At 37.1% G+C, this 27,793-nt stretch overlaps 2 protein-coding genes across 11 annotated transcripts; one reads left to right on the top strand and one right to left on the bottom strand.

Annotated features, from left to right (window-relative positions):
* The first annotated feature begins 815 nt into the window (after nucleotides 1–815).
* Nucleotides 816–2,201, top strand: LOC120904055 (PITH domain-containing protein GA19395). Of its 4 annotated transcripts, none has more exons than XM_040313781.1 (4): nucleotides 816–902; nucleotides 1,024–1,145; nucleotides 1,218–1,444; nucleotides 1,531–2,201. In XM_040313781.1, exons 2-4 carry the CDS (start codon nucleotides 1,056–1,058, stop codon nucleotides 1,760–1,762), a joined length of 549 nt encoding a protein of 182 aa, XP_040169715.1. In that variant the 5' UTR covers nucleotides 816–902; nucleotides 1,024–1,055; the 3' UTR covers nucleotides 1,763–2,201. The 4 variants fall into 4 exon arrangements, with proteins under 4 accessions (XP_040169715.1, XP_040169713.1, XP_040169712.1 ...); XM_040313779.1 differs by having other exon boundaries at nucleotides 838–1,145; nucleotides 1,531–1,770; nucleotides 1,836–2,201; XM_040313778.1 differs by having other exon boundaries at nucleotides 839–1,145.
* Nucleotides 2,202–5,799: 3,598 nt separating this feature from the next.
* On the bottom strand, nucleotides 5,800–13,194 carry LOC120902243. 7 transcript variants are annotated; one of them, XR_005739393.1, is made up of 7 exons: nucleotides 11,103–11,225; nucleotides 9,666–10,047; nucleotides 8,354–8,702; nucleotides 7,887–8,281; nucleotides 7,695–7,816; nucleotides 6,153–7,575; nucleotides 5,800–5,985 (listed from the first exon to the last, which is right to left on the bottom strand). XR_005739393.1 is itself a non-coding variant. In XM_040310818.1 (6 exons), the coding sequence occupies exons 2-6, from the start codon at nucleotides 9,949–9,951 to the stop codon at nucleotides 6,802–6,804; spliced, it is 1,926 nt and encodes a 641-aa protein (XP_040166752.1). In that variant the 5' UTR covers nucleotides 9,952–10,047; nucleotides 13,074–13,194; the 3' UTR covers nucleotides 5,800–6,801. The 7 variants fall into 7 exon arrangements, 6 of the variants coding, with proteins under 6 accessions (XP_040166752.1, XP_040166751.1, XP_040166753.1 ...); XM_040310818.1 differs by lacking the exon at nucleotides 11,103–11,225 and adding an exon at nucleotides 13,074–13,194 and having other exon boundaries at nucleotides 5,800–7,575; XM_040310817.1 differs by lacking the exon at nucleotides 11,103–11,225 and adding an exon at nucleotides 12,295–12,397 and having other exon boundaries at nucleotides 5,800–7,575.
* Nucleotides 13,195–27,793: the final 14,599 nt, after the last annotated feature.

A 27,793-nucleotide genomic window follows, 5' to 3' on the forward strand; every position in this document is an offset into this window, starting at 1 on the left:
CTATCGGTTTTTTTTAACCTCCTTCCAACATATCTCAGCAGTTCCTCCTACCACTGTTGTATTCCACTAGCATTTCTCAACGGCTCTTATGTACGGACGGAGTCAAATCAAAGGTACTGGTATGAACGGCATTTCATTCTGTTTTTTAAAAGATTCTATTTTTGTAGCTCGTCAAAATTAGTTTTTTATCAGACCCGCAGAAACGAACGAATCCACTTGAACTTGAACTCAACCTTAAGTATAAACAGAAACCTGTTGTGACAGTTGCACACAGAGTGACCAGAAATACCGATGTTTATATGTATCTAGTGTTTGACGGAAAAAATATCAGTTTTTTAATCATTGAACTATAAAACTCAGCCAAACAATCAAATCAGTCTAAATAATCCAACGAAAATCAAATGACAGCACGTACGATAAAGTCGTATCCAATGGAGCACTACTGCGGCCCTAAGCGTTCGCGTGGAGCCCTGAGAAAAAGAACTTGCAACCACTGAGAAAAAAAACGTGCATCTTAGCCCTTCTTTGGCTTAGAATTCCAATTTTCAGATCGACACTTCAGAAAGACCTTCATTTGTGTAACCGCTGAACCAAATCTAATCCATATCCTAGATAAACGATGCATATTCTCGTGAGATGGAACTTTCATTTGCCGCATTAGCACCCCCCCTCCCCCCATGCCGCTTAACACTTCTTTCACTTCTTTTAACTCAGTTAAGTTTCGAGTTTTAACCTACCGAAAACTACAGATAAAATGTTGGTACTCCTACCAAAATCTGCCAAAATAATCTGGCCACACTTGTTGCACAACAAACAGAATCAAAAGTTGAACTGTCATCTTGTATTTTACGAGTGATTGTTTACGTTGTGGTGTGGTGCGGATTGTGCTTGCAACATTGGTGGTAAAATATATATTTATTTATTAAAATATAATATAGAAATATCTAACAATGCCGCATGGACACTCACACGGTGGTGGCTGCGAACATGAAGCATTGGGAATTGAAAATGAATTGGAAATAGGTATACATTACAGTCTGTATGAGAAGATTGATATGAACAATGTAGAATGTCTGAACGAAGAGCTGGAAGGATCTGGGAAGACTGTGTTTAAACCATATAATGAGCGTTTAAATCACGATAAGGTAAGAGCGGTACGAGTTTAGATTAGATTCCATAATTAGATTTCAATTATACGTCGTAAAACATACTTCCAGTACGTGAAAAGTGATGCTGACGAGGAACTGCTATTTAACATACCCTTCACCGGAAACGTGAAGCTGAAAGGTATCATCATCATCGGAGCAGACGATGAAACGCACCCAAAAAAAATGCGTCTGTTTAAAAATCGCCCAAAAATGACGTTCGACGATACATCCGCATCGGCGGATCAAGAATTCTCCCTAGAGAAAGATGCGAACGGTGTATTCGAATATTCTACAAAGTAAGTTTATTCACAAAAATAACAGCATATTGGTGATTTACAATCATGACAAATTTAAACTATCGACTGATACATCACACTGATAGTCGTCTTCTTTTACATCCTAGAGTTGTTACGTTTGCAAACGTGCATCATCTTTCACTGCATATTCCTACCAATTATGGAGGCGAAAGTACAACCGTTTATTATATAGGACTAAAGGGAGAATTTAGTGAAGCACACCATCACGGCGTGACAATTTGTACGTACGAAGCACGTCCTAACGTTTCGGACCATAAAAATAATTTGTTCGATTCTGTGAACCACCAAATTCAATGATGTAAAAAGTAAGCAATAATCACGATTGGGAAATATAATCATTTGCAATATGACTTCAGCTGTTTATTTTTAGCTTGCACGATTGTTGTTCTAATAAATTAACCAAGAAAAACTCGGGTTCGAACCATCAAGACGCGGCCTTTTTCAAAGGCGTTCAAAATAAAAACAAAGGATATAAAAAAACCAACATAAAGAAAGATAAATTTCTATCTCATTGTGCAGTGATCGGCAATCTGCGACCAAATGGGCCTAACAATATTAAAATACTCGTAGAGTTCCGCGTCAGGAGTCAAATTCCATGAAAATATGACGATAAAAAGGGGATGGCCCTTTCTAGGTAGTAAAGAGCCGTATGTGGTTCATGAGCCGTAGTATGCCGACCACTTTCCCAGTTCTAGTCCAAGTGTATATTTTTGATCAGGCCAACAAAAAAAAAAAAGATAATAGTAACACAGTTAAATTATGTAAATAGCTTGTAATCCTATTGCATGTATAAATTTTATGAATTACATTGATTTGTTTTGCAAAAAGCATATTTTACTTTTTAAATCTATACAATTTGATCCAATTGGGGGGGTTGGTAGATCGAGATCGAGAAATCTATGGTTTTTAATAGTATTTATGATTTTAATGAAATTGAAGTTGTTTTTTCACAAACATGAAATAATTAGAATGCTTGAATTTTTGAAACAAGAATAACATCTTCTATTTGCCAACATGCGATAGTATATCTTACCTGGCAAGAGAGGATTTTTGAGCAAATGTAAACCATCAGATATTTTCAAATACTACGGTAGTGCTGTGAAAAGATAAACTCCATTCCTACACACTAAATTCCAATTGTTGTTTTGTGATTTCACAGCAACTTGGTATCTTCTCATATGATGTTCTGTTTTTGTTGTGGGCAGCCGTGCCGACCCCTGGACTTGCCGTGGCAGTTGCGCTGCCACCGGTCAACGTCCAGGAGGACGACAGTGTACACGCACACTGTCGCACACACTAAGCAGCGCAAGGCTTAGTGTGTGCCGAGCGCCATACAGACAGGGTGTGTACGAAGGCCGATCGAGCAGGAGCTCTCGGCAGGGGCGCTCGGTGCGGCTGGTGCGCGGCCACCGTACAGTATACGTTTTATTGTGATTGTTTCATTTATGTTTATTTATTATGTACGTTGTATAAGTGTCTAAATAAATACAAGTGTTAGAACATAAAAGTGGCGACGAGGATGGGATCCTCCTGCGTAAGGGGGATCCCAACAAGAACCCGCGGACGCCATCGCGATCGGGCCCATCTCGTTTTTGCTGCATCATCGCAGCGGCCATCGCGATGGCACGGTTCCCTGTGCTTTTGGGATACCGCGGAACATCGGGCCGCCACCGCCGCCAACACCGAGGCCCCCGGCTGCCGTCCCATCATTGGCGACCACAGGGGCAGCCGAACACACACTCTCGGCGACAATGAAGGTCGTCGGGCTGCAGCCCCAGCAACGCCAGCAGCACCACAGGCGAGGCAGCTTTCCGCCTTGCTGCTGGAACATCGGATGGGGGTCATTCCATCCAGGCTGCAGCCCCCAGCTTCATCGGGCGAGGACGCATTCCGCCCAGCTGCAGCAGCAGCAGTGCAAGGATCCATCGGCGACGAGCAATACCGCCCGGCTCGAGCTCAGCACATCATCGGCGAGGCAGCAATTCCGCCGCGGCTCGAGCCCTGCCTCTCATCACGGCGACGTAACATTCCGCCTCGGCAGCACAATATGGATCGGCAACGCAAAGTTGCATCGGCTGCATCACAGCAGCCCCACATCGGCGCGAACGCATTCCGCCAGCTGCAGCAGTAGCAGCACAGCAACCGGACGGGCGAGGTGCCATGCCGCTCCAGCTGCAGCCACCGTTTCCAGATGGGTAAGGACATATGTCACCCTGGCTGCAGCACAGTGTCCGGAAGGGCGAAATCATATTTCGCGCTGGCTGTAGTTGAACAGGCGTCGCCAATTGCGCCTCGGCTACAGCCACAGTGTCTAGAGGGGACGAGGTAGCATGCCGTCCCGGCTGCAGTCGAACGGGCGTCGCCAATTGCGCCCCGACTGCAGCCACAGTACAAAAGAAGGGCGATGAGCCAAAGCATCGTAGGAGGGCGAGGAACCATGCCGCCCGAATATTTTCATCTCTGCCGCCCGTCATCGGAAAAAAATACATCGCAGCTGCCCTGGGGCAAGGATCATCATCACCATCATCATCGCGGCACCATCATCATCGCGGCACCTTCATCATCGTCATCATCATCACCGTTATCATCATCGTCATCATCATCGCCGTCACACCATCGCCGCCGTCCCAGGGAGCGGCACAGCAGCAGCATCACCACCGCGTCACCGCCATCGCGGTGTGGCCCGAGAGCAGCAGCAAGCGCTGCTCAGCGCGCCAACATCGGGGTCCCCACATCTTGGCAGCATCGGCCGGAAGGGTTCACCACGCCGGTATTCCCTTAGTGGAATACCCCCGCGTCGGTTCGAGCCCTTCGGTATTAAAAGGGGGAGATGTTGTGGGCAGCCGTGCCGACCCCTGGACTTGCCGTGGCAGTTGCGCTGCCACCGGTCAACGTCCAGGAGGACGACAGTGTACACGCACACTGTCGCACACACTAAGCAGCGCAAGGCTTAGTGTGTGCCGAGCGCCATACAGACAGGGTGTGTACGAAGGCCGATCGAGCAGGAGCTCTCGGCAGGGGCGCTCGGTGCGGCTGGTGCGCGGCCACCGTACAGTATACGTTTTATTGTGATTGTTTCATTTATGTTTATTTATTATGTACGTTGTATAAGTGTCTAAATAAATACAAGTGTTAGAACACAACAGTTTTTGACACCGACTTCAGGTATGCTTTTGATCGTGTTCCACATTCTCAGTTACTTCAAAAAATTTATAATTTCTGCCACAATAGTCCTCTCAATAGGCGGTCCCGTAGTACAATCGTAGGCTCGAATGACTAAACAACATGCCCGTGGTGGGTTCAAATCTAGAATACATCGTCCCTCCATAGCAAGAACTGACTGACTCCGGCTGCGTGATACTAAATAAGTATCGAAAGTTTTTATGGACCGGCATGACCGGGCTTTGCCAGTTACGCCAATAATATGAAGTAGAAAGTCCTCTGATCCTCTCACCTCGTTATTTTGTTAGAGTTAGGAATAGATATGTCTATTTGTTAAGATCGTACTTGTCTTGTGTAATTTAATCACTACTCATTTCTTCCAGGTGATATCTTGGCTTTAGATCTTGAAAAATGTAAAGTCATTTTGTTCATCGGTTAACGCAATCTTGTAATTTTTTCAATGCTTTTGTGAGCTTGGGGTTTGACTTGAATTTTGCTTCACTAATCGCCTTCATATCGATTTTTTTGTCAGTTTTGCTCGAAAAACTCTCGTTCGTTCAGGCAAAGTCTTTCAGGTCTTTCAGGCAAAGTCAAATAATACGTGCGTTACATTATCGTACCAGATTCGGTTGGAGTAGCCGGAATCATATTTATTTCGAAGCCGGATTCGGATTCAGTAAAGCGGAGTTGGGGTGGATTTACGAATCAAATCCAGAGCTGCGATCACTTGACATTTGCATGGAGAAGATGGTTCCTTGCTTATAACCATAACATGATATAACATGATGAGTATATTATTGAGAAGCAAAAGGATAGTCTGTTAATTCACTCGACTTACATCCATTATGTTTTTCGTTGTAAACGAAATTAATTTGATATGGCCCATAACTAGAAGTAACCAATTTATTCATGTCACAGCCGTAGACAGTAAATGCCTACAATAACCAACTACAATCGAAAGAATACGCATAATTAAATATATATTACATCCTTTCTGAAATTTGCATAACAACAACCAAAGGAATCTGCTACCATTAACATATTTCAGTTAAAAAGTGTTGTAGTGCTACGACACTTAGATACGGTAAGATCTAATAAATAAATTTGAGCTGAATGTTCAAGCAGTTTCTTTGCTGAGTGCTGTGCGATTAAGATAAGATTAAGATAAGATGTATGTTTTTAAAAGTTTATTAACACTTTTTTTTTCAATGTTTTATACACGTATAAAATAACAAAAATTGGTTGAGCGAGTTAAATCAGCTGTTTGAGACAGATAAAATTGGCATGATACGCCTTGATTGAAATTGATATTCCGTAACATATTGTTTGATATGTTTGCAATGTGTAACGCAGACCAGCTATTTCGCATATATTTATGAAATGTCGAAACAAAATGAGACAAAATGGAAAACCCAGAAATAAAGACAAAAAAAATAGCAGTAAGCGAAGCTACTTCCAAATCATATGCAAAATTAAACAACGTCTTTACACTTAGCTTAATGAGATGCCTGTACTTAGTACCTACCTGAATGTGAAGTCCTCGGAATGTCTATGCTGCTGTATCCAAGATGATGCAGTTGGTTATTCTATGTTTACCAGTAGAAATCTTGAAAACAGTAACCAGTTATAGAGTAGCAATACTTGTTAGAGAGTGGTATACGTTGTCTCCGCTGATGCACAATTTTGCCTAGATAGCACATTATTGTTCTGTTTTTTTTGCTTCACATTATCATATTCATTGTCATACCTCATTTATGAGGGGGTTTTTGGTAGGCCTGTTCAATTTTTTCCTTTGAATAGTAACACAATTATCTGAATTAAAAAAAAAAATGTTTACTGGTCTTTTAACCTACATTGCTCTTTAAACGTATTGGTAATGGCATTTATAGACAGCAATCGAATTAATGCTGCTTTGTTGAAAGTTTTCTACAATAAACATCACTAAAAGGCTCCTATGCACTTTTCAATTGGTGTATGGCAAATGAATGGAATCTAAAATGAATTATACCAACTGTCCGGCTGTGAGGCAGCGACTCCTTCTTGGCGGATATGCCACATAGTGTTACAGTTACAGCATATTCTACAATTCGTGAGGATAAATATAGTTTCGCTCAAGGCTCATTACAATCGTGTTCTGAGTGCACAAATTGATATGTAATGCACGTCGATGCACGTTACTTCTTGGGGTTGTAAAAATATCTTACGGGCAGCGCTTTGGGCGTAATGATTTCATCGTCCTGAAACTGAGCACTATCTTCGTCACTGTTGCGTTTGCTGGATTCAGTAACTTCCAATGGTACCAACTCCACATCGGCATTGGTCGTTAGCAATCCGTAGAGCGATCGGAAGGTGGTGGTTGTCGATCGATCGGTCATTGGAGGGTTTTGTTCCGTTGTGTATGCATCACTAGCACCAATACCATCTGGCACATTGCGGTCCACATTTTTTAAATCTGTGATCGCTTTAACTTCATCCTTTAGAAGATCCGGATAGAGCACGTCATCGATGTAAAACATCGTTCCCAGATTGTAGACAAATACTTCTGACTCTACAATACGGGCCGAATTGACACGCACCGTGTTTTCGAACGTGCGTTGTATCTTGACAGGCATTCCTCCAATCGTGTCAATCACCTCTCCATCCTTTAGATCGCGATCGTATAACCGGCCGCGAATGAAATGGTTCAGCAGCATCTTGATGCCCTTTTCTGAGGCTAGCACGCTGTCCGGAAGTAGATCAAAGCTGTAGCGTTCGAACGCTTCATCAGTTGGGACGAAGAAAGTATAATTTGAGCCAGAAATGAACTGTGCAATTTCGGCAGTGTTGAGAAACCGGGTGATTTGAGTGAACCGTGTGTCGCGTTCCAGTGCCAGGAAGGAATGTGATAAAAACTGAGCTCCAAACCAAGGGAAAGCCAACAGTGGTGGTGTTTCTTTGTCTTTGTGCATCTGAAAGGAAATTTTTTTTTTTGCGAAGAATGAAATTTTTATCAGTGTAATATGTCTTGAGAGACGATACATATCGAGCAACATTATGCGTTGAGACGCATTTCAATACTATTAAATACCTGATGTAATCGTGATACCACAGCCTCGGAAACGAAGAGAACTTCGGATATTACAAAAATTTCGATGCCATTCGAAAGCGTGTAGTCCGATATTACGGAAACATTATTCACATTTGGTGATGCTAAAAACGACGGAATGATAAAATTATAACAATAAGCTGCATATGTATGTGTGTAGTCATGTCTACTTACGTTTATTCTTAAGTACAATGTACTCTCCGCCAAGAGTTTTGAACCTCTGTTCTCCCTGGATTGTCCGTAGATCCGCCATGCGCAGGGGTTGCTTTGTACGTACAAAGTGATTTCGCAGAACAGTTTCAGTAAACTCTTGAACGCTGAAGGGATAAAAGCCCCAGTCTATCGGGTGCCATCGCTGGAAGGCCGTATCGGATGGGATGAAAACCATATAGGAGCTGTCGTCCATAAGATGGCTAAGGTTGGAGCTAGAGAGAAAGTGCTGGAAGACTTTGGTTCCCGACTTCATGCCGGCTAGGAAGTTCATTAAATGTTGTCCAATTCGATTCTCTTTGCCTGACGCAAGCTCCTTGGTAAAATTTTTCATTTCCAATCGTTGCGGTTCGTTATAGCTGTGTGAATGAAGAAACGTTATTGGGTAGGTTTTATGTGCATGCTAGAGGTGTAAAGCACATCATGCTTACCGGTTTGTTTCCTGGATGTTTCGTTTATTAAACTTATTTATGGAGGAGCTGTGAACATCCGACTCTGTCAAATTGCCGACAATAAACACCAGACTAAGATTCTCGGTAATATTGCGCTTGGTGAGTACTTTAGCGCTTTGGTTTATCTCGTACGCCATGAGCATGTCAAAGCAGGACAGATTCACATGAACAGGATGCTGGTTTAAATTAAGGTAAGTATTTTGATCTTTCACCTCCACCAGCGCCCCGGGAACTACGTGCTCGAGCAAGAATTCTCGTATTTTGGGTTCATTGCCGTCGAATAGGCTTTCGTTAATTTTGTCCGGTACTATGAGCGTAAAAGGTATGTCTGCGGGAAAAGGTAAATACAATGAAATGAATTAGTATTACAATGTGTGAACTGCATAATATGTATTTAAGTAACGTAAAGTAAATCGGAACTAAGTCAACATATTCTGTTATATTTATCGTGTACACACAAGATATTTAATTCAATGTCATTAAAAGGCTAGCAATACTCAGAGAATCGTTACATTTCACTGTGAAAAAAAAATCTATAATATAAACGGCTTGTCTCAATGAATAAATGCACATGCTATCCAATGCATTCTAAACAGTATTTGCATCGTGCGACCCGCACATGCAAAAGTCGTTGTCCTTTCTAAGACTTGCTTTCCTTGATGAATGAATTATTGCTTGAAGGGTCTATAAATTGTAATGGAGTAGCTCTGATTCGAGCTACATCACGAGATTTCATGCTTCAAAAAATGAAGTGCTAAATAACATTGTTTCTCCGAACACATGTTCTTCGCATAATTATATGGAGCAGGGACAAATTGATTGCATTTCTTTTGGTGTGAAAAAAATAAAATGAATAAACAAATGAAACAATTAGCTACTGTACGTGATTTAAATTAACTATCACACTTACTATTGCTAATTAATTTGAAACCCAAATCAAATATTCTATATCATTTATTCAAGGGAATGTAACTACTGGCCTACATTGCGGTCCGATCACGTTATCTAGTCTTAAAGGTGACCCAAGCTCTATAGCACGTACATCATGGTGCCTCCCTTACGCGGGTGAATTCGTGAAGGGAATAATTAATCATGAATAGTGGTAAAAGAATTTGTTGTGTTTCAGTTTAGCTGGTCGCGATACGCATCAACAGGAAGGTATAAAACAAAGAGTATGAATTTATTTTTAGCCACGATGATCAACAGTTTGTGCGTTTATGCTTTCACGTAAAAAGAATCAAACAAATTTAACTCTCATTGTATATCATTGATTGTATTGTAAAATGCTCACCTTTAACTGTATCGTATCCTTTGATTCCGGTCACGTGTTCCTTCCACAGTTGTGCGAATCTGTTTGCCGCTGCGCGATACTGCTCGGGAACACTGTCGCCTAGTTGAACCGATGCAAAATCGGGTAAAATTTTCTTTCCCGCTGCCTCACGATTGATGTAACTGATGACCGGCTGCTCATCTTCACTTCCTTTCACACTTTCTCCAAGCAAAGTTCCAAGGAAAAGAATGACAACCACGCTAACCTGCAACTTAGCCTTGACTTTCCGTCTAGCACTGCTGGCCATGTTGTTTAGTTTCTTGGTTTGGATGTTTTACTTGTATTGAAATGTCACTTTTTACGTATCCGTCTGGTATTATTTTATCAACACACTACAACAGCACTAGTAAATAGAATTAAAACTTCTAACGTGTAATACATGTGTTTGAAACGTAAAGGTAGAAGAGTAAACAGCAGCAACCTCTGTGTTATTTCAATATGTATCATGAAAAAGAGCTAAAGTTAGCTGTTAAGATTGGGTTGATACTGTTTCAGTATAACTGTACTATTATGGACACCAAAAATTGCTAGAACAGAAGCTACTGTAAACCGGCAAACGTTAGCAACATCAGATCAAACAGGTTACGCTTTTTCGCTACGAGTTTTTCTTTTAGGCCGACCTCAACCACATTAACTATTAGCATAACCGAGCGTGTTACTGGTGATCATGATATGTTGGTGATGCAACTTTTTTTTGTAGCTCCCCACTCAAGACGCGAGGAAGTGCGTAGTGTGAATTCCATTCCACGTTCTTATGTTAAAGGCATTGCGGTGTGCTTCACAAGACACTGTCGAGTCTGGTGCGATGATCAGTGATCCTCGATGGGCAGTGCTCTGGTGGCAGTACAGGGGCCTGATTATGAACGTCAATTGAATAATAGCGAACGATGAACGCCCGGTTTAAGCAGAATGTACGATCCCTACCGTCCCTGCATCGCAATGATTGTCGCCTAGCCAATATGCCCTGGAGCGCCGGTGAAGTTGTGAAAGTAGTCTGGGATTATTTATCTCTACACTGTTTGCAAAAAGAAAATAATTGACGAAGTAGTTCGCCGTACCGTCGATCTTATGCTGTGTGCACTAACAGAATATGATCATAGAATTTCAAGTATATATTCCACTGCATTGGTTTATCGTTTATCTTCATTACTAGCCCACTGAGTACATTTTCACAGAAATAGATCAGTTAGGAACAGTCATCACTATAAATCCTCAAGGAAACAGCACCTATGCAAGTTAACTTAAACATACATATTGACACCAGACACGTGCTACACACCCTCTTGTGTAGTGACAAGTAGAAATGTGGGTATGAAAAAAGACCACTTATATCGTGAAGATCGAAATTTCACACTAATAACAGTTGCATTTTGGGCAATGGGTTGAAGTTATGAGTACCTCCTACTTTAAACCATCCTGTCTATACTAAACTCTACACTCCGAAGAAAGAAACGTGTGTCTACTCGCGATCACGTAGGAAATTAGACTGAAAAGTTGTTACAAGTGAACGCTTGATTTTATACGCGTTGTGTGGATTCTCGCGTGGACGACTAGCACTCGGTGGTATGTGTCGATGTGTGTCGTCACCGACCGCATCGTGACTGTGGTACATTGGCAGAAATAATGCGATGTAATGGTCAAAATAGTTTACATTTTTTCACAAACATTTGCACTAGCGCGTTATTTGTTAACTACATTACTGCACAATCTAAAGCATGAAAGTAGAGATGTTTATGGTTCTCAACATTCACAGCAAACTTAGAAAGTTTATAAAAGTTCTTCCTAGAATTCACTGTCGGCATTACACGGCTTACAACAGCAAAGGGCATGCTGCTATAATCGACCTGCACTTTCCATTTCACTTCAATCCACCTTCTTTTGCATTGGATTGATTTTATCATTGATAGCTTCGAAATTGAATTTGAGATTGAACGTACATAAGTTTGTACTAACCCATTGTTAATTAGTATTGATCATACAAACGCTCACACCATATGATGTTTAGTGGTTGTGGTGGGAAGTTTAGGAATGTTTCTTTGTAAATTAGAAATGAAACGCTTTGAATTTGTTTACAGGAGGAACTAAAAGTGCAGGTGAATGTAAAAGTCTCGTGCGTGATTATCGTTCACATGTAGCAAATTGCAACATTTAATCGGTTCTGTATTTCCAACACATGATTGTGAGTGATACTAGGAACGGACTGGTCGATCGACCATTTCGAACATATTAGTCACAATAAGCGAACATCATACCAGCAGCATCATAGTGGGCTGCTAAACTGAAGTAGATGAAACGGATGGTGACGATGATCTAACTATACAGATTAGAGAGACAAACCGGATCCATCAAAACCGGATCTTAGCTGATAATTTGAGAATTTCTGAAGAAGATTTCGTTTTCTTTGTAGTAACACACAATATTGCATAAAAGAAACAGCTTAGCACAGCAGGAATAAAAACGCACAAAGAATAAGAAATTATTTGCTGCGAATTTGTTGTTTGGAATACAGTTCTAGTTTGTAACTGGAGTTTGTCAACTAAACTATCAAACGTTGATTAAAGTTATCTGAAATGTGAGAAGAGTTTGTTACTTTGTTTCACTTATTTCTCTTGTAACACTGAATCTGCGTTAGATGCAATTGTGAAGACGCTGTGTTTTGATTGCTATTAGAGTGCACCTCGGGAGACACTTACGACTGTTGAGAGAAGTGTCTCTCTTCGCAGTTTTTGATATAATGCTGGTTGAGAGAGAGAGAGAGAGAGACCCTTCGCTCTGCTAGCTGCATCAGAGTGAACTGTCGGGTGAAGTTTCATTCATTGTATCTGCTCATCCGCCGGTTCCCCTGTGCACCCAACGCTTTTGTTTGCACCTTACCGGCGAATAATGTATGCGGTAGTCCCCCAACTGAGGCAATAGCAGCATCGTTACTGCATATCGTAAGTTATTTGATGAAGTAAGCTTTCCCGTTAAATAAAACTTTTTTGGTCCATTTTTTGACAAATAATTAATTGTAGGTTTTGATAAACTCATAAAAAAGACTAAGCATTAATGGTTTCACTGGTAATATTGTGAACAGTTCCCTATTTTATTGTTCGAATGCCTGTTTTACTTGCTTACATCACAGCTAGGTCACCTAATATTATGTTATTAAACATCTGTCAGCTCTAGGAACATAGGTTTTCAGTTTAGCACAATACATTCATGCGATGATACAAATAACACACAACTGTACACGCTTTATTAATGCGTACAAAATCCTGTGCAAAACCGTACACTGGCACTATTTTTAACGTAGAATAATGATGTAAGATGCATTAGAAACACCAACGATTTAGCAATGTTTCAATGTAACTTTAAGCAATCAATTACCTCGTGGATACGTTGGGAACTATGCAAGTTGGCACTACTCATAGCTATCATCTTTACGGATACCCGGTTGAGATTCTGAGCGTTGTCAAACGTGCGCATGATCTAAAGTTGTCTAGTGGATGGAAACTGAAAACAAAGTCCTTAGGTGTGCAACTTTGCAGCTTTCATGGTGAGCGTAAAACTGTGAGAGAACTCATTTTTTTGTGGATGGTTTGCACACTTTTTTACCTGTATTCAATAATAAAAGTATAGCAACGAAAGGTTCAGTCCTATCAATTGTGTGTTAATGTCAACAATGCAGTGTAAAACAATATGATTTAAAACAAACATCCTCCTGAATTATAAAACAAGCACTTAATATAATAATACCTGTTATTAAACTATTTTAATTTAAATTAATTATCATTTAACATCTAGGTCGTTCCTGTGATACAGCTGTCATCTCACACAATTTTATAACATGACCGTCTTAGGTTAGGTGATAATTACTAATAAGTCTAGAAAGCTTTCATATGCCGGCATTACTGAGTTGGTCGTCAGTCAAGTACAAGAAGAAAAAACCCATTGGTGAATATTGAATTAAAATTGATAACAAAATTTTTAAATTGAATAACCATTAACAAAGTTTATCATCCTTTTTTTTACATGGGACATAATTATATTAGAATATAAGTATAGATTCATGTGTTTGCCAGTATTGAGGTAAAGGGCCAAATTGTGTAAATGATCAAGAGCTGCGGGCCAGTTAATTTTGCATTCAAATTATTACATTATAAAAGATTTCAAATCAAATAATTGGATAATGATATCAAGCAATACGAATGGTGATATTGTCGTTTGAATGTAATAATGTCATCCAAGCAAAATTAAAGATTGGTAATTCCTATTATTAAAACTAATTGTAAAAGTAGTATGGTAGTCAGATCTCAGTTGCTGCTTAAAGTGCATGCTGGTCACAATATTATTATTTTTGGATAAAATTGATTGCTCTGGCGGTAGTTTTGAACAAGCAAAATGATCGCATTTATGGAGCGATTGTATATCTTGGTGATATACAAGCAGTCAAACGATATTAAAATTCATCACCTAAGTTGATTTGAGGAGCTAGATGGACCAAAGAGGAATTGCCATTGTTTTTCATTATCAAAAGCCTTGCACTAAAATACTTTTGGGATAAGATAGTTTTTGCTTCCAACAGGACTCAGTCACAAACCCATAAGGCTTCGAAGTTGTGCGTGCGGCTTGCAATGACTTTTAAAAGCGTTTACGTGCGGTTATAAAATACAAGGAAACAAGATTTTAACTCAACTAGGATACATTTAATTTTACTACTTAAAGATAATGCAGACATCGATTTCGCAGATAAATAGAATCTGGTTTGAATTTTATGACTCACAATAGAGTATCTTGTTTACATTGTCACTTTATACATTGACCCACAATATTTTGCTGAGGAACGAACGCATGTAAAGTTATTTTAAAATAAATGAATCGAGACTTTATTGTATTTTGAATGAGCCTGTCCAAAAAGTGTGCCGTAGAGTCCACTTCTCGATACATAAAGTTTAGTCCATCAATCCATATTACGATAATCGAGGGAAGACAAGTACGACGCAATGAAATTTCATGCTAAAAGTTGTCCAGTAACTTGTTATACGAATAGTTTCTTCCTATCTTCAAAAATCAAGCAAATCCTTTTGCGGGCCAGATCCGCATTTGGACCGCGGGCCGGACTGTGCCGATCGCTGAAATAGAGGAAATAAATGAGAAAAGTAAATATGACATTTTCTCGACCTTTGTACATAAAAAAGAAACGAAATCAAATTAACTAGTGAGCATTTATATTTTTTTTTGTAACACTATTTTCGCTTAGCCAGCAACAATGCAGTATTATACTGCTAATCCTTCAAAATTAATGCTCGTAAAGTACGTCTCGTGAGCCGCCTGCAGCGTGGGTACGTAGATGGCGGCTTTTTTCCCTATATATATTTCGTAGAACTTTGACAAGGGGCGGTCCCGTGATATAGTCGTCAATAACATGCTCGTCATCGGTTCAAGTCCGGAATGGACCGTCCCTCCGTAGCAAGGACTGTGACTATTCGGCTTCATTATACTGAATAAAGTCTTGAAAGCCTGTAAAGGCCGCTCGGATGTCCGCGTAGGATGTCTTACTTCAATTAGAAGAAGAAGAACTTTCACATTTTAAGTATAAATGTAGTTTTCACGAGAAACATTAAAACCTTTATTTTAGTATTTGGCTCTTTTGGCTGTACAGTTTGCCGACCACTGTTCCAGACTGTCGCCTTCTTATTATACCGCTATCAAAAATCGAAAACCTGGAAACACACATGGCAATCTTTCGTGTCATCCGGAAGCCGTTTTGTTCAGATACTGGTGTGGCACGATGCGCAGAGGAGTGCAGATGGGAGATGGAATCAGTTTGATCAGTTCCTTTAAGTACGAATTGCGTTCACCATTTTGCAGTTCGTTCGTTTTACTATAACTAGTGAAATTGCCAGTCATACACAAGCTACTTACAACCTACTCGTCGGTTGAATGAATGAACGAACAGACGAACGACCGCATGAACGTGTGAATGTATGAACGTAAGAATGTACGAACGAATGAAATTACGAAAAAGCTGCTATTACAGTTCAGTTTTTTTTTCAAACGAACGAACTGGGTGGTTCAAGTTCTTAAAACATGCAAGATTTTCCCAAATCTAACTCTTCTATTCTGAGGATAGTCTGTGTTAGAAAGCATCAAGTATGTCTAAAAAGGGACTGGGACGAGACGTGGATACGTGCTGGGTAAATAATTGAGTGTGAATAATTGAAGTGACACTAGCATAGAATTAATTTCCGTCGTTTGTCTATCCGTGTGTGAATATTTATCCTATAAGCACAAAAAACTAAACAATACATTTTTACTTTTAACTAACATATTTATTTGGGCCTTTCTGTGAAATTCTAACCATAACGGTAGGAAACAAAAATAAATAAACATCGCGTTGGAAAGTCAATATTCAAAATTTTACAGCTTTCACTCTATTTTTAGCACATCGCTAGTTTAGACAAAGTAAACTTGCTCAATTTAACAACATGCCCGTCGTGGGTTCAAGGCCCGTTGGGATCGCCCGGATCGGATATTTTATTATTTTGATTCATTAATTCATGTTTTAATTTTTAAAGACAAAACTAAGTTTCAATAATAAAAATTTGTAAAAAAAATTATACACTCAGTTTGAATTTTCTTTTTGAAACAAGATTTAAACGTTCACTCATTCGCTAAAGGTAATACTCTGTCTGCCAAACTCGATCGCTCCGCAAAGGTCGCCGCAGAGGGCGTATTCTTTTTGTAGCACTGCTTTATGCCAGTGTTGAACATGCTTGTTGTTGAGGAAAAGTATGCAACCTTCTTTTAACAAATTGTCCAAGCTAAACTCCAATAGATGGCGCTGCTATATTTCGTCATAATGTGATTGTAGTAAATCGCATGTACATGTTTTCATTTTGTACATCTTATCTATTTATGTTAAAATCCGTATGTATATGATATAGTACATAATATATTGCACAATAATATCTGATATTATTATGCGGATAATCTTAGTAATTGTAGTAAAGCTCTACGATGGTAATTAACTTGCAGGAACAAACATTCTAGAAAAGTAGTGGGATAGTCATAACTTTGCAAAATGTTTGGTGACAGAAGCGAGCATCCTATACATACGTTTTTGGAATCGCACCCATGCACATTGGGCAAACGCCTGTATAAAAATCGAAAACCAACTTCATCGCAGGTTAACACCATAAACATTTCCTTAAAATAGATACTTAAACTTAGTTGAAACCAAAATATTTCACGTTTTTATCTTAAACTTACTGATATATAGGCCATCAAAGTATAAATCTTGTGTTTTTCCCAAATTTGAGCTATTTTTCGATCGAACATAAACCATCATATTTTAGTATATGATGGTTAGATTTTGATAATTAATGTGTCGTTGGAAGGGTTTTTTTGACATTGATGTTTGATGTTAGGTCTGAAATTTTGTAACAACTTGTTTTTAAAGTATATAAATGATTGAAAACCAAACATCACTGCTGAATTTTTGGATATTTTCATTTTGAAGAGTGATTTTTTACAGGGTTTTCGAGGATTATATTGACTTTTTCAGCGAGTTGTTGATTCTTTCGAGCATATAATTGACTCTTTCAGCGAGATATTGAATTGTACGGAAGCAGGCGTTGACATGTTCGGCGATTCTGTAGTGCTATCATTTGTTTTGTTTACACCCTGTGCCGCAGCGTTTAATTTTTCATTATTAAAAGTCCTAAATGTAGCAAATAAACATTCCCCAAGCTGTTTAATACATGAATTAGTTGAAACAAACATTTTTAAACCCCGTTTGTTTACCTTCTGATGAGAATGATCCAAGCTGCAGTCCAAGGGATACGAAAGTGACAGCTCTACAGTTTAACCAAACATGTCAACGCCTACTTCCTAACAATTCTATATCTCGCTGAAAGAGGCAATTATATGCCCGAACGAATCAACAACTCGCTGAACATGTCAATAATATCATCTACAACCTTGTAAGGCAGTGGTCTAATAAAAATTATTTTTTCAATTCTTTATTCAACAAGTGAATGATAAAAAATAAACTCTGAGCTGTTAATTGGCTATTTTTTTACGCTAAACAATGTCAAAGCGAAATTAGACCGCTGCCTAAGTTGTGATTGTTCAACGGGTTGCGACGAGCCCGTCAATTTTGTCGACTGAATTAATATTAGTATAGCGCTCTCTGTTGAGCAAGTCGTGGGCGAGGAAATTGAGTTTAAAATAATCCGCTAGATGTCGCTAAAAAAGAATATCTCTGAAGTTTTAGTACAGGTATTTCCCGATATACACTATTACAGGGTTTGAGTCCAAAAAAGAATTTTTCACATGCCTAAAACAATGCCTGTTTTGAAAAACCTAATTGGCTACTACATGCCAATACAGTAATCCGCACCTTTTTAATCCGCACGCTCGATAATCCGCACCTCGATAGTCCACACTATTTACAACTAAATTCATGAGGTGAACAGTGTTCGATCAAAAGTGGTAAAATATGGTTTAAAAAAAATATTATGACGTCAAAACGTCATTCTATAATGCACACTCAATCAAGTGCGGACTACTGAACATATACTGTACGTCAACGCACATTTTTTACACTGGCAACTTTATTTAAATAATTGTCAACTTCGAATGAAGTCAGATTTGGCACCGATTGTTTTGGTTGATAAAATGCTGACATAAAATAAGAATAAATGTAAACAGTTTTGTGGTTTTCACTAAAACAAAAATGATATAAGCTACATTTTTTTTTATTAATGAGATGATTTTTGAATACGATTTATTGCAAAGTTTAATGTTTCAAAATAAACCGTACCGGATTTGACACCTATTCAATCGAGGTTGACAATCATTTAATTCATGTGAACAGTGTTCAAAATGCAGGCTGGCGTATTTAAAGTGCTGGACAATTATATTTTTCAAATCAAGCATTGCTTATTTCAAGAGTTTGAGAATAGTGTTTTTCATATCAGGAATTGTTTTAAGCATGTTGACTTTTGTTTATTGAACTGTGAATCCTTTTAAATCGACCGGGGATAATAGCGTATCTCGAATATTAGCGAGAATCGAATCTCGAGGTTTTTATCCAAATTATAGCTAATTTTCGTATAATTTTGATTGAAGTTGTAGGTTTTAGCCGCTAAATTAGTTATGATCTAATTTCAACAGAAGATTACAATTTTGATCAAATTAAAATGGTTTTTAAAATTTAATCAAAAGGAAACTTTTTTTGCATTTGGCAATCGATGTGTCAAATCAATACAAATTGCTCAAATAACAGTCAAGTCTAGAATATGGCGAAATACCCTTACATTACATTAGATTATGTAGAAATAATGTTTGACTAGATGCAAGCAGATCAAAATATTTTTTTTTAACGAATGCAGGAGATTTAAGACTAATTGAATGCACTTATGTCTGGAATTTATTGACATGTATCGCCGTGTATACAAATATTTTTTGTGGGTTTCCTTGCAGTAAAAACTCGGGTATCATTTTAAAATAATTAAAGGAAAAGATAATGTGGCTCCTAAAAGCTATAGTCGGAATTACCAAATTATGTCCACATACATAAAAATAATTAAATTGCTGTTCGAAATTGTTTCGAACATGATATTTTATGATAATTATTCGTAAATTTCATCGATCTAGTTGCAGCGATTTTGTTGTTTTCTGTTCTTCTTACTCATTCTTTTTTAAGAAGCAGTAAGACGTCATTCATCAATTATGTATCCCTGAAAGGTCAAACGTTACGATTTTTAAATAAGCGGGAGGGGTAGTCAAACATTTGTAACGTAAAGCAATAGAAAATGTTTGCATTTTTTTTTCGAATAATAAATAAGTAATAAAAGATGCTTCTTCATCTTGATTTAACAACGATTTAACACGTTTTGAAGTAAATAACACGAGATTCAACTGTAACGTTGGAAACAGGTGTAATTCCAGTCCAATTTCTTTCAAAGCCAATTCGTTTAATTTAGCCAATGTTTAATGTTTAATGTTTAATGTTTAATGTTTAATGTTTAATGTTTAATGTTTAATGTTTAATGTTTAATGTTTAATGTTTAATGTTTAATGTTTAATGTTTAATGTTTAATGTTTAATGTTTAATGTTTAATGTTTAATGTTTAATGTTTAATGTTTAATGTTTAATGTTTAATGTTTAATGTTTAATGTTTAATGTTTAATGTTTAATGTTTAATGTTTAATGTTTAATGTTTAATGTTTAATGTTTAATGTTTAATGTTTAATGTTTAATGTTTAATGTTTAATGTTTAATGTTTAATGTTTAATGTTTAATGTTTAATGTTTAATGTTTAATGTTTAATGTTTAATGTTTAATGTTTAATGTTTAATGTTTAATGTTTAATGTTTAATGTTTAATGTTTAATGTTTAATGTTTAATGTTTAATGTTTAATGTTTAATGTTTAATGTTTAATGTTTAATGTTTAATGTTTAATGTTTAATGTTTAATGTTTAATGTTTAATGTTTAATGTTTAATGTTTAATGTTTAATGTTTAATGTTTAATGTTTAATGTTTAATGTTTAATGTTTAATGTTTAATGTTTAATGTTTAATGTTTAATGTTTAATGTTTAATGTTTAATGTTTAATGTTTAATGTTTAATGTTTAATGTTTAATGTTTAATGTTTAATGTTTAATGTTTAATGTTTAATGTTTAATGTTTAATGTTTAATGTTTAATGTTTAATGTTTAATGTTTAATGTTTAATGTTTAATGTTTAATGTTTAATGTTTAATGTTTAATGTTTAATGTTTAATGTTTAATGTTTAATGTTTAATGTTTAATGTTTAATGTTTAATGTTTAATGTTTAATGTTTAATGTTTAATGTTTAATTTTTAATGTTTAATGTTTAATGTTTAATGTTTAATGTTTAATGTTTAATGTTTAATGTTTAATGTTTAATGTTTAATGTTTAATGTTTAATGTTTAATGTTTAATGTTTAATGTTTAATGTTCAATGTTTATGAGCTGTGATGATGCAATAGCCTTAACATTATTTAATACCTTGGGATTAGAAACTGTAATTGAAATTAAAACTTTTAATTTTGTTACAATTGAAATCCGGAACAAATAAAGGAAACGATTTGGATTTAAATAACAATAAGCAACCCTGCAATATTCTTCAATATTACCTCTTGATATGCTCACTTTCAAGGGATGACTAATGTTTACGCTGCGCAATGGAATCGCTCTCTTTTTCTGACTGGTTTGCTACTTTTTCGAAACACTCTCCCAATGCACGCACACACAAGCTGTTGTTGAATGACGGCATTCACGCTGATTAGCTAACTAGAGATGATATAGCTTTTAAAAATATTCATTCGAGTGTTCATTTGATTCGATTTCAAGAATACAGGGTTATTGATTTTGTCACAAGGATGATAGCACCGTTTCTCGAAATGCTGTGACATATTGACGTATCTTCATGGTAGGTTTTATTAGGTAGGACATTTTATGTTATCGTGTTAAAAGACTCGAGAAATAATGACATCGTTTTGAAATGGATCTGGCAACCATTTTAACGAATGTTTTTAACAAAAGCTATCAGCTATCACAAAAAGTGAAAAAAAATAAAGTTGGTATGTAAACTGTAAAGTCAAGTATGTAAAAAATATATACACAAAACCTTCTCGTTTCTTCAAAATGAAAAAATGAACATAAAAATCAAATGTAACATTTTATTTACGCTTTTAGCATTTCTCTGGCTTTTCTCTGACTGATTGTATGCATACAAAACACGATGTGTGTTGCTGTGGATCGGATGTGAATGAACACTGTACAGCACACCAACAACATTCGTAACGAACGATTCCGACTACGATCGATGCGGTTTTATGCGATGCCCTCATCTGTTCACCACATTGGCTACGTACGAGTAAAGGTTGAAGTCTGATGCTCAAAAACTGGCTTAGTCAAAGTGCGTGTTTCACGTTTAGTGTTTCACTCACTCTCTTCGTGTGCGGGTGCGGTGTGCGACAATACGAATGCTTCATCCTCCAGCGTCCATCAGTGGCGATCATCATCCTCAGTATCAAGAGTGCCTTCTACCGCAACACGGAGAGAGTTATCGGTTGACGGTGGGTTTGTTTTGGTTATGTTTAGCATGTAGACGATTTTTCAAAAACAGTGTTGTGGTTTTCTAACGCAAATAATACTCAGTATTTTGCAATTGTGTAACAAAATAGTCAGTTATCGCATTCTCCGTACGCTCACAAACACAGTGTCCGTCGCAGTTTTTGTGCGACGCAAGCGAACGTGATCACGTACGAAACGACGAAGATTGTAGCATCTCCAGAGAATATGAAAAAGGCCGCGAGTGCGTAACGCGCGGGGTTTCGCTCTTGCGCTGTTGTAAACATATAGCTGAGTTTTGGGACCTTGGTCGCAAAAACAATCAGCTACTGTACCAGTGTAACGGATAGTGAGATACAGTGAGCCCGGGTAGAGGTGTTTTAAGTGTTGTTATTGGGAATAGTCCAGTGTCAGTTAGAGGCGATGGACAGGTGTGCGATGTGTTTGTCAGTTTTAGTCGCTTGTTTTAAGTGATTCTAAACGGTGGCGCCAAAGATATTTTACGTTTTGCCTCGCTAATAGAAATTATTGCAACAAAAATAATTAACTGGGACTCTTTCCCTGTAGAGCTCATCCGAATAAGCAGTTTGCTTCTAACTCAACCACACGACTCTGCAACTGAAAGAGCATACGCGCCAAGGCACAATCGATCTGGTCGGCTGGTTTGCAGTGTGACGTGATCGTTTGGCCTTGCCAAAACCTGCTTCGACGTTGCTGCTGAGGGGCAAGCAGCGGTACGCTCTTCCGTGACGCGAGTCAAAAAGCCTACGTCACTTTCGGCTTCAAAAAAGGTAACATACTACGCCCAGACAGATCGTTTCACCATAGTCAAGTTTGTCACAGTGAGGGTTTTTTCGTCCCAAGGATGTGCTATGTTTTACATTACCATCCAGTGTTTCAATTTTGTCGGTTACTTTATATTGGTTGGTTAATAGGGCGTGAAGCAACAATCATCGGTTTGCTATAGGCCAGTAGTCGGTAGGTACACTTTGAATAAAAGGTTTTACAGAACAAAGTGAAATTTGAAGCGATGATGTCATGGTGCATACTTGTTTGATGCAAATTTTGGTTAGTTATTAAGCATTTGTGCTCGGGACTACCTATCTAAATTTTCTTACGTTATCAAAACAATTTTAATGTATAAGGATGGTATCAAGAGGCATCTAAAAATACTGCTAATATGTTGCAAATAAACTAGACAGTTCTGGTACATCGAGAGTTTTTTGCTCAGTTATCGTTAGGTTACTATTAATTTTGACAGAATTTTTCAGGGGCGTTCTCAGGTCATGGCGTGTTGACCCTAATCGATGTGATTCACGCTAAAGTTAGGCATAGTTTTATTTTTAGGTATAGTGAAACGAAGAGATGATTCTAATTTTAGAATCATTCCCATCTTTATCCCATGAACTCTAGGGAACGTGGTTGTTTATATGGATCTTTAGTCTAGTCGTTGAATTTGATAACATGTGTGTAGTGTTGAGGTTCGCAACGAAGATTATTTCTTTAAGTTAAATAGCCAGCTGGTTTGAATCCAGTAATAAAAGCGTGACTGTACGCTTCACGATTAATGGTCGTTCTGATTCTGGGTGTAGTGCACGCGTTTCTTGTTTTCTGCCAATTTTGGGATGATGGTTATTGATTTGCGACCATGGGAGCAAATTTGAAAGCGATTCAGTATGCGTGGAAAGCCAACCACGCACGCTGGCTGGCATGGGATGTGTGTTTTGCGGCTTATTGGCTGCTTAGCATTCTAGCCATCGGACTGACCGCCAAACAAGCTGGTGATTTCAACCTTCTTTGTCATTTGGCGGGTGTGCGCGGTGTGAGCATACACCCACTCGGAGAACTGAAGCACACAGCTTCCTAAAGATACGGCTAAATGCTGTTTCCAAGCAAATTTTGAAAATTGAAAGAAACAACATGGGAGAAAATATGAACAAAAAAAAAAAAGTTTAAAAATTATGACCAGACCAAAGGTAACCTTACAATTCAGGGCGAGTTTTATTTTTGGAAATCGTACATTTTCTCTCACACAAATCTACAAGAGGCACAAATGCCGGTGATGGTATTTGTGGAACAAGCATCTGTAACGCTAGCAATATTACTTGGTTGGCTGTGTCGGTCATAGTAATAGTAACGACATATGCGTAAGCCGAGGAAAGAATCAAAGATTGCTATACTGTGAAATGGTTGTTCTCAGTGTGTGTTAGCGCATGCTTCCAGTTTTCGTTGCATGTGAATTTCGATGTAATTTGTTAAGAGCCTGTTGGATCAAACGTGATCTACCTTGATAATGTTTGTGATTGTATGATGGATGTAATTATACTATTTTAAATACTTAAAAAAATAATGCAGGTGCTTATTTGAAATTTTACTCTTAAAATTAAACAGATACAAGCACACAGTTTTCATCAAAAACATGCAAATACATTAAAAATAATAAATAAATAATAAATAAATAAATAAATAATAAAACATAATTTATTAATCATATAGGTATTTTTATGAATTTTGAGATGGTGCACATTTTTGTGAAAAAAGTAGATATTTGTATATATTCTCTTCAGTAATGTCTGCTGTTGCAATTGGTACACGCTCCTCGTGCGCGGAGGGACGGCATTGTGTCTGTAGGACATTGTGAGAAAATATGCATTCTTGATAACCTTGACCCGAATGTGCTTTGCTTCTTGTCACCCCAGCCTCAATTATCCATGCGTTGCACAGCTCAACATCTGAGGTTGGAAAGTATAAGCCCTCTTTTATCTTATACTTTTTTACAAGCAAAACTCATACTCTCGTACAATTGTATCCATATTTAAGTTATAAAATGTATGTCCTTTAGAATTTAAACTTTTGTGTGTGTCTTAGCTAGTTATATTCAAATATCAAAAAAAAAAGATTTCACAATCGAGTTGAATTATGTACAGCATTTTATAGTAAATGTTTCAGTAGCTACATTATTACATTTTGTAAAGAGTTGTTTGTAGGACCATTTTGTACGTATGAGCGTTTTAAACATATTTATGAAAACATTATTTAACTGTTCTGATATGTTTACGATTATTTTTCGATATTTACTTATTTATTGTTTATCCTGCTAGTTGACACACTTATATCAGCTGAATATTGTTAACGACTTGACTTGAAAATTGAGTTTTTAAACCGACATTGCATATACAGCAAATAAAGTAACAATAACATATTAAATCAGCGCAACAGGCCTGTAACCACTAGCTGGACGCACGTAAAGTAAGGTTGTTTGAAGGTAATCAGTAAAATGTGAATCATCATATATCAGCGAAATTTAAAGAACCATTATATTGGTTATTGTTGTAAGTTATGGTTGATATAGTAACAAATTTACAAAATACAAATTACATAGCCAGTCCTAGTTATCGCTTGCAGTCATTTATTATATTAGTTTCTCATGAATTAAATCATTCATAAAAATGTCATGTGTGAACAGGAATGCTAATAGCACGGATTATTGATTTTGCTACCCGTTACATTTTCAATAACCATTTGATATACATCTATGAATGCTTAAGCTCTTGTGTGATACTTACTGGACGATGGATAGGGAATAGCTACTGTTTCATTCAACATGGAATTTAGTATGACTGAGTTGTGAAGTTCGTTTTGACGACAAAATAGCATTGCATTCGATGTAGCAATGCAACAGAGCTAATATCGTACGTAAAATTTACTGAAAGTACGACCGATTCTCCTCATAATGGAAGACACTTGAGCGTGCAAGAATGGACAAAAGGCATGAATAAAAAAAGGGATAAAGCACAGACCGCTGGTAATCTGGCGGAGCTTAAAGGAACAGTATTGCAATCGTGCCATGGTTTTTGTACCGTAACGTCACGGATGGATTAAGCTTTGGTAGTGAGAACGGATAAGTGGTCCAGTACACTTTGTACGATTATTTGCAGTAGATTTTCAAGCAAGTGATAAAAAACTATCTCACTTTTACATGCACGTTTTGAGATGGGAATGCACGTGAATGTAGGGAAATAGTGAACTGTTATTTAGCGTTTTAGTCTTTATCACTAAGGGTGTCACTAAACTAAACTAAATGAGGTATTGAAATGTTTAATGTTTTACAAAATTGTTTAATTTTTATTGTCCTACATGCATCGTTGTTTTTTATTGAAGGCGATAACAAAGATAGTTTTGAAACCAACATACAAGAGTCGATAAATGTGCTCAATTTGCTGTGGTGGATGATTTTAACACTAGGTTTACGGAACCCGTCAATTTGTCGGAATTTAAACTTTGAAGTGAAGTACTAAAAAATACCTATTGTTTAATATTGATTTTTACTTTTTGTTAATTTATCATAACGTACTATGAGTTTGTAGCATATGTATAATTTTCATAACTTTCATAGAAATTCAGATACCTATGTGGTATACCTATCTCTACGAAATCCGTCAAATTTATGGGTGGATTGATTACATTTAGTTTATTTAATGAAGCTGTAACATTTTTCAACAAAAGTAAATGTAGGATTCGAAGAGAACTATAAACCACTTATTATCATTAAAAAATCATAAATTGATAAATGATTAAAAATAAAGTGGCCTCAAACGGAATTGCTGATCAACTAATTTCTCGTGTTTTTCGAAACTCTAGCCGATTGACCGATGTTTGTCAAAATGTGGCATCGAAAAGATATCGGTTAATGTGTTCGGTGAAACAATAACGACTGTTAAAATAAATTAGCATTGAGCAGATTTTATAGAAACCAAAATATGTTAAGCGATCCATAATTTTAATAAAATAGGTGAACTGTTATTCACTATTGCCATACATTAACCATCATGTGCATGTAAAAGTGAGCATGTTTTTTATCCCTTGTTTGAAAATCTACTACAAGCAATCGTAGTAGTAGTACAAGCAAAGTGTACTGGGCCACTTGTAGCGTAGTGTTAAATGAACACTAATAATCAACAAGTTGATCACATAAAAACGCGAATAATTTAACGGCAATAGATTAAATACCGTTAAATTGAAAATATGTTTCATTCAGCACAAAAAACAAAAATGATTTGTTTCCTTTGGAACGAAAAACAATAGAATAGCATCAGCTTGCCGTTGATCGTGTTCAAATTTATTGATCGTATGATTGATTATTTTTGACATTGCATCTAGTTGTATGTCACTGTAAATTAATAATTCTGTCTGTATAGAAAATTGCTTCGCGGGCTACATAAACGCGCGTTATACCAGCAATAGACTTTTTGTACTTCTTCTTCTTCTTTTTGGCGTAACAACTTATTCATTTATGCTGGCCTATACAGGCTTTCGTGATTTATAAAAGCAGGATAGTCAGTCCATGCAACGAGGAACGGTATATTCGAGATTTGGCAAGATTAGTCAAACTTTGTAATTATTTTACGATTTTAAATTTTGCAATCTCTAAACATAACTATAAATAATTGTATGGGAATTAATAATAAATTTTACAATAACATAACCCCTACATTGTACAGCATTTAAATAAAATTTTAATTGAATTAAGATTTCTTAATCTGTAAGAAATGTAGTTGTTAGATAATGTACATGTTTACAATCATCATAAAGACTAGAAAATATCATGAAGTACTCCACAATAGTGGCGGTGTTTGAAATCAAATCCAATTATGCTTGTTTCATAATTGTTTCTTTGTAAGCTCTTCAAAATAATATGTATGATAAAATAAAGTAATGAAAAAATGTATGAAATATAATAACTCTCTAAGGTGGAAAATGAATATCAAACTGTATCACATTTCCCTCACTGTCTCTAGTAATAAACCAGTTTACGAGAAAGGCTTGAAGTATTCGGACTTGATTTTCCACACTAACTAGTAAGCTATCAGTAGCGGTCTTTTTATTAGTGAGCCAAGACCGGTCAAGTGTGCTGATTTGAAATTGGTGGGGTGCAGGCTAGGGGCTACAAGACTGTGCAACAAATTGTCCACAGAACAGATTTGTTTGCACAGCCG

The sequence above is a fragment of the Anopheles arabiensis genome, chromosome 3 (assembly GCF_016920715.1).
Source record: "Anopheles arabiensis isolate DONGOLA chromosome 3, AaraD3, whole genome shotgun sequence".
NCBI classification, from domain to species: domain Eukaryota; kingdom Metazoa; phylum Arthropoda; class Insecta; order Diptera; family Culicidae; genus Anopheles; species Anopheles arabiensis.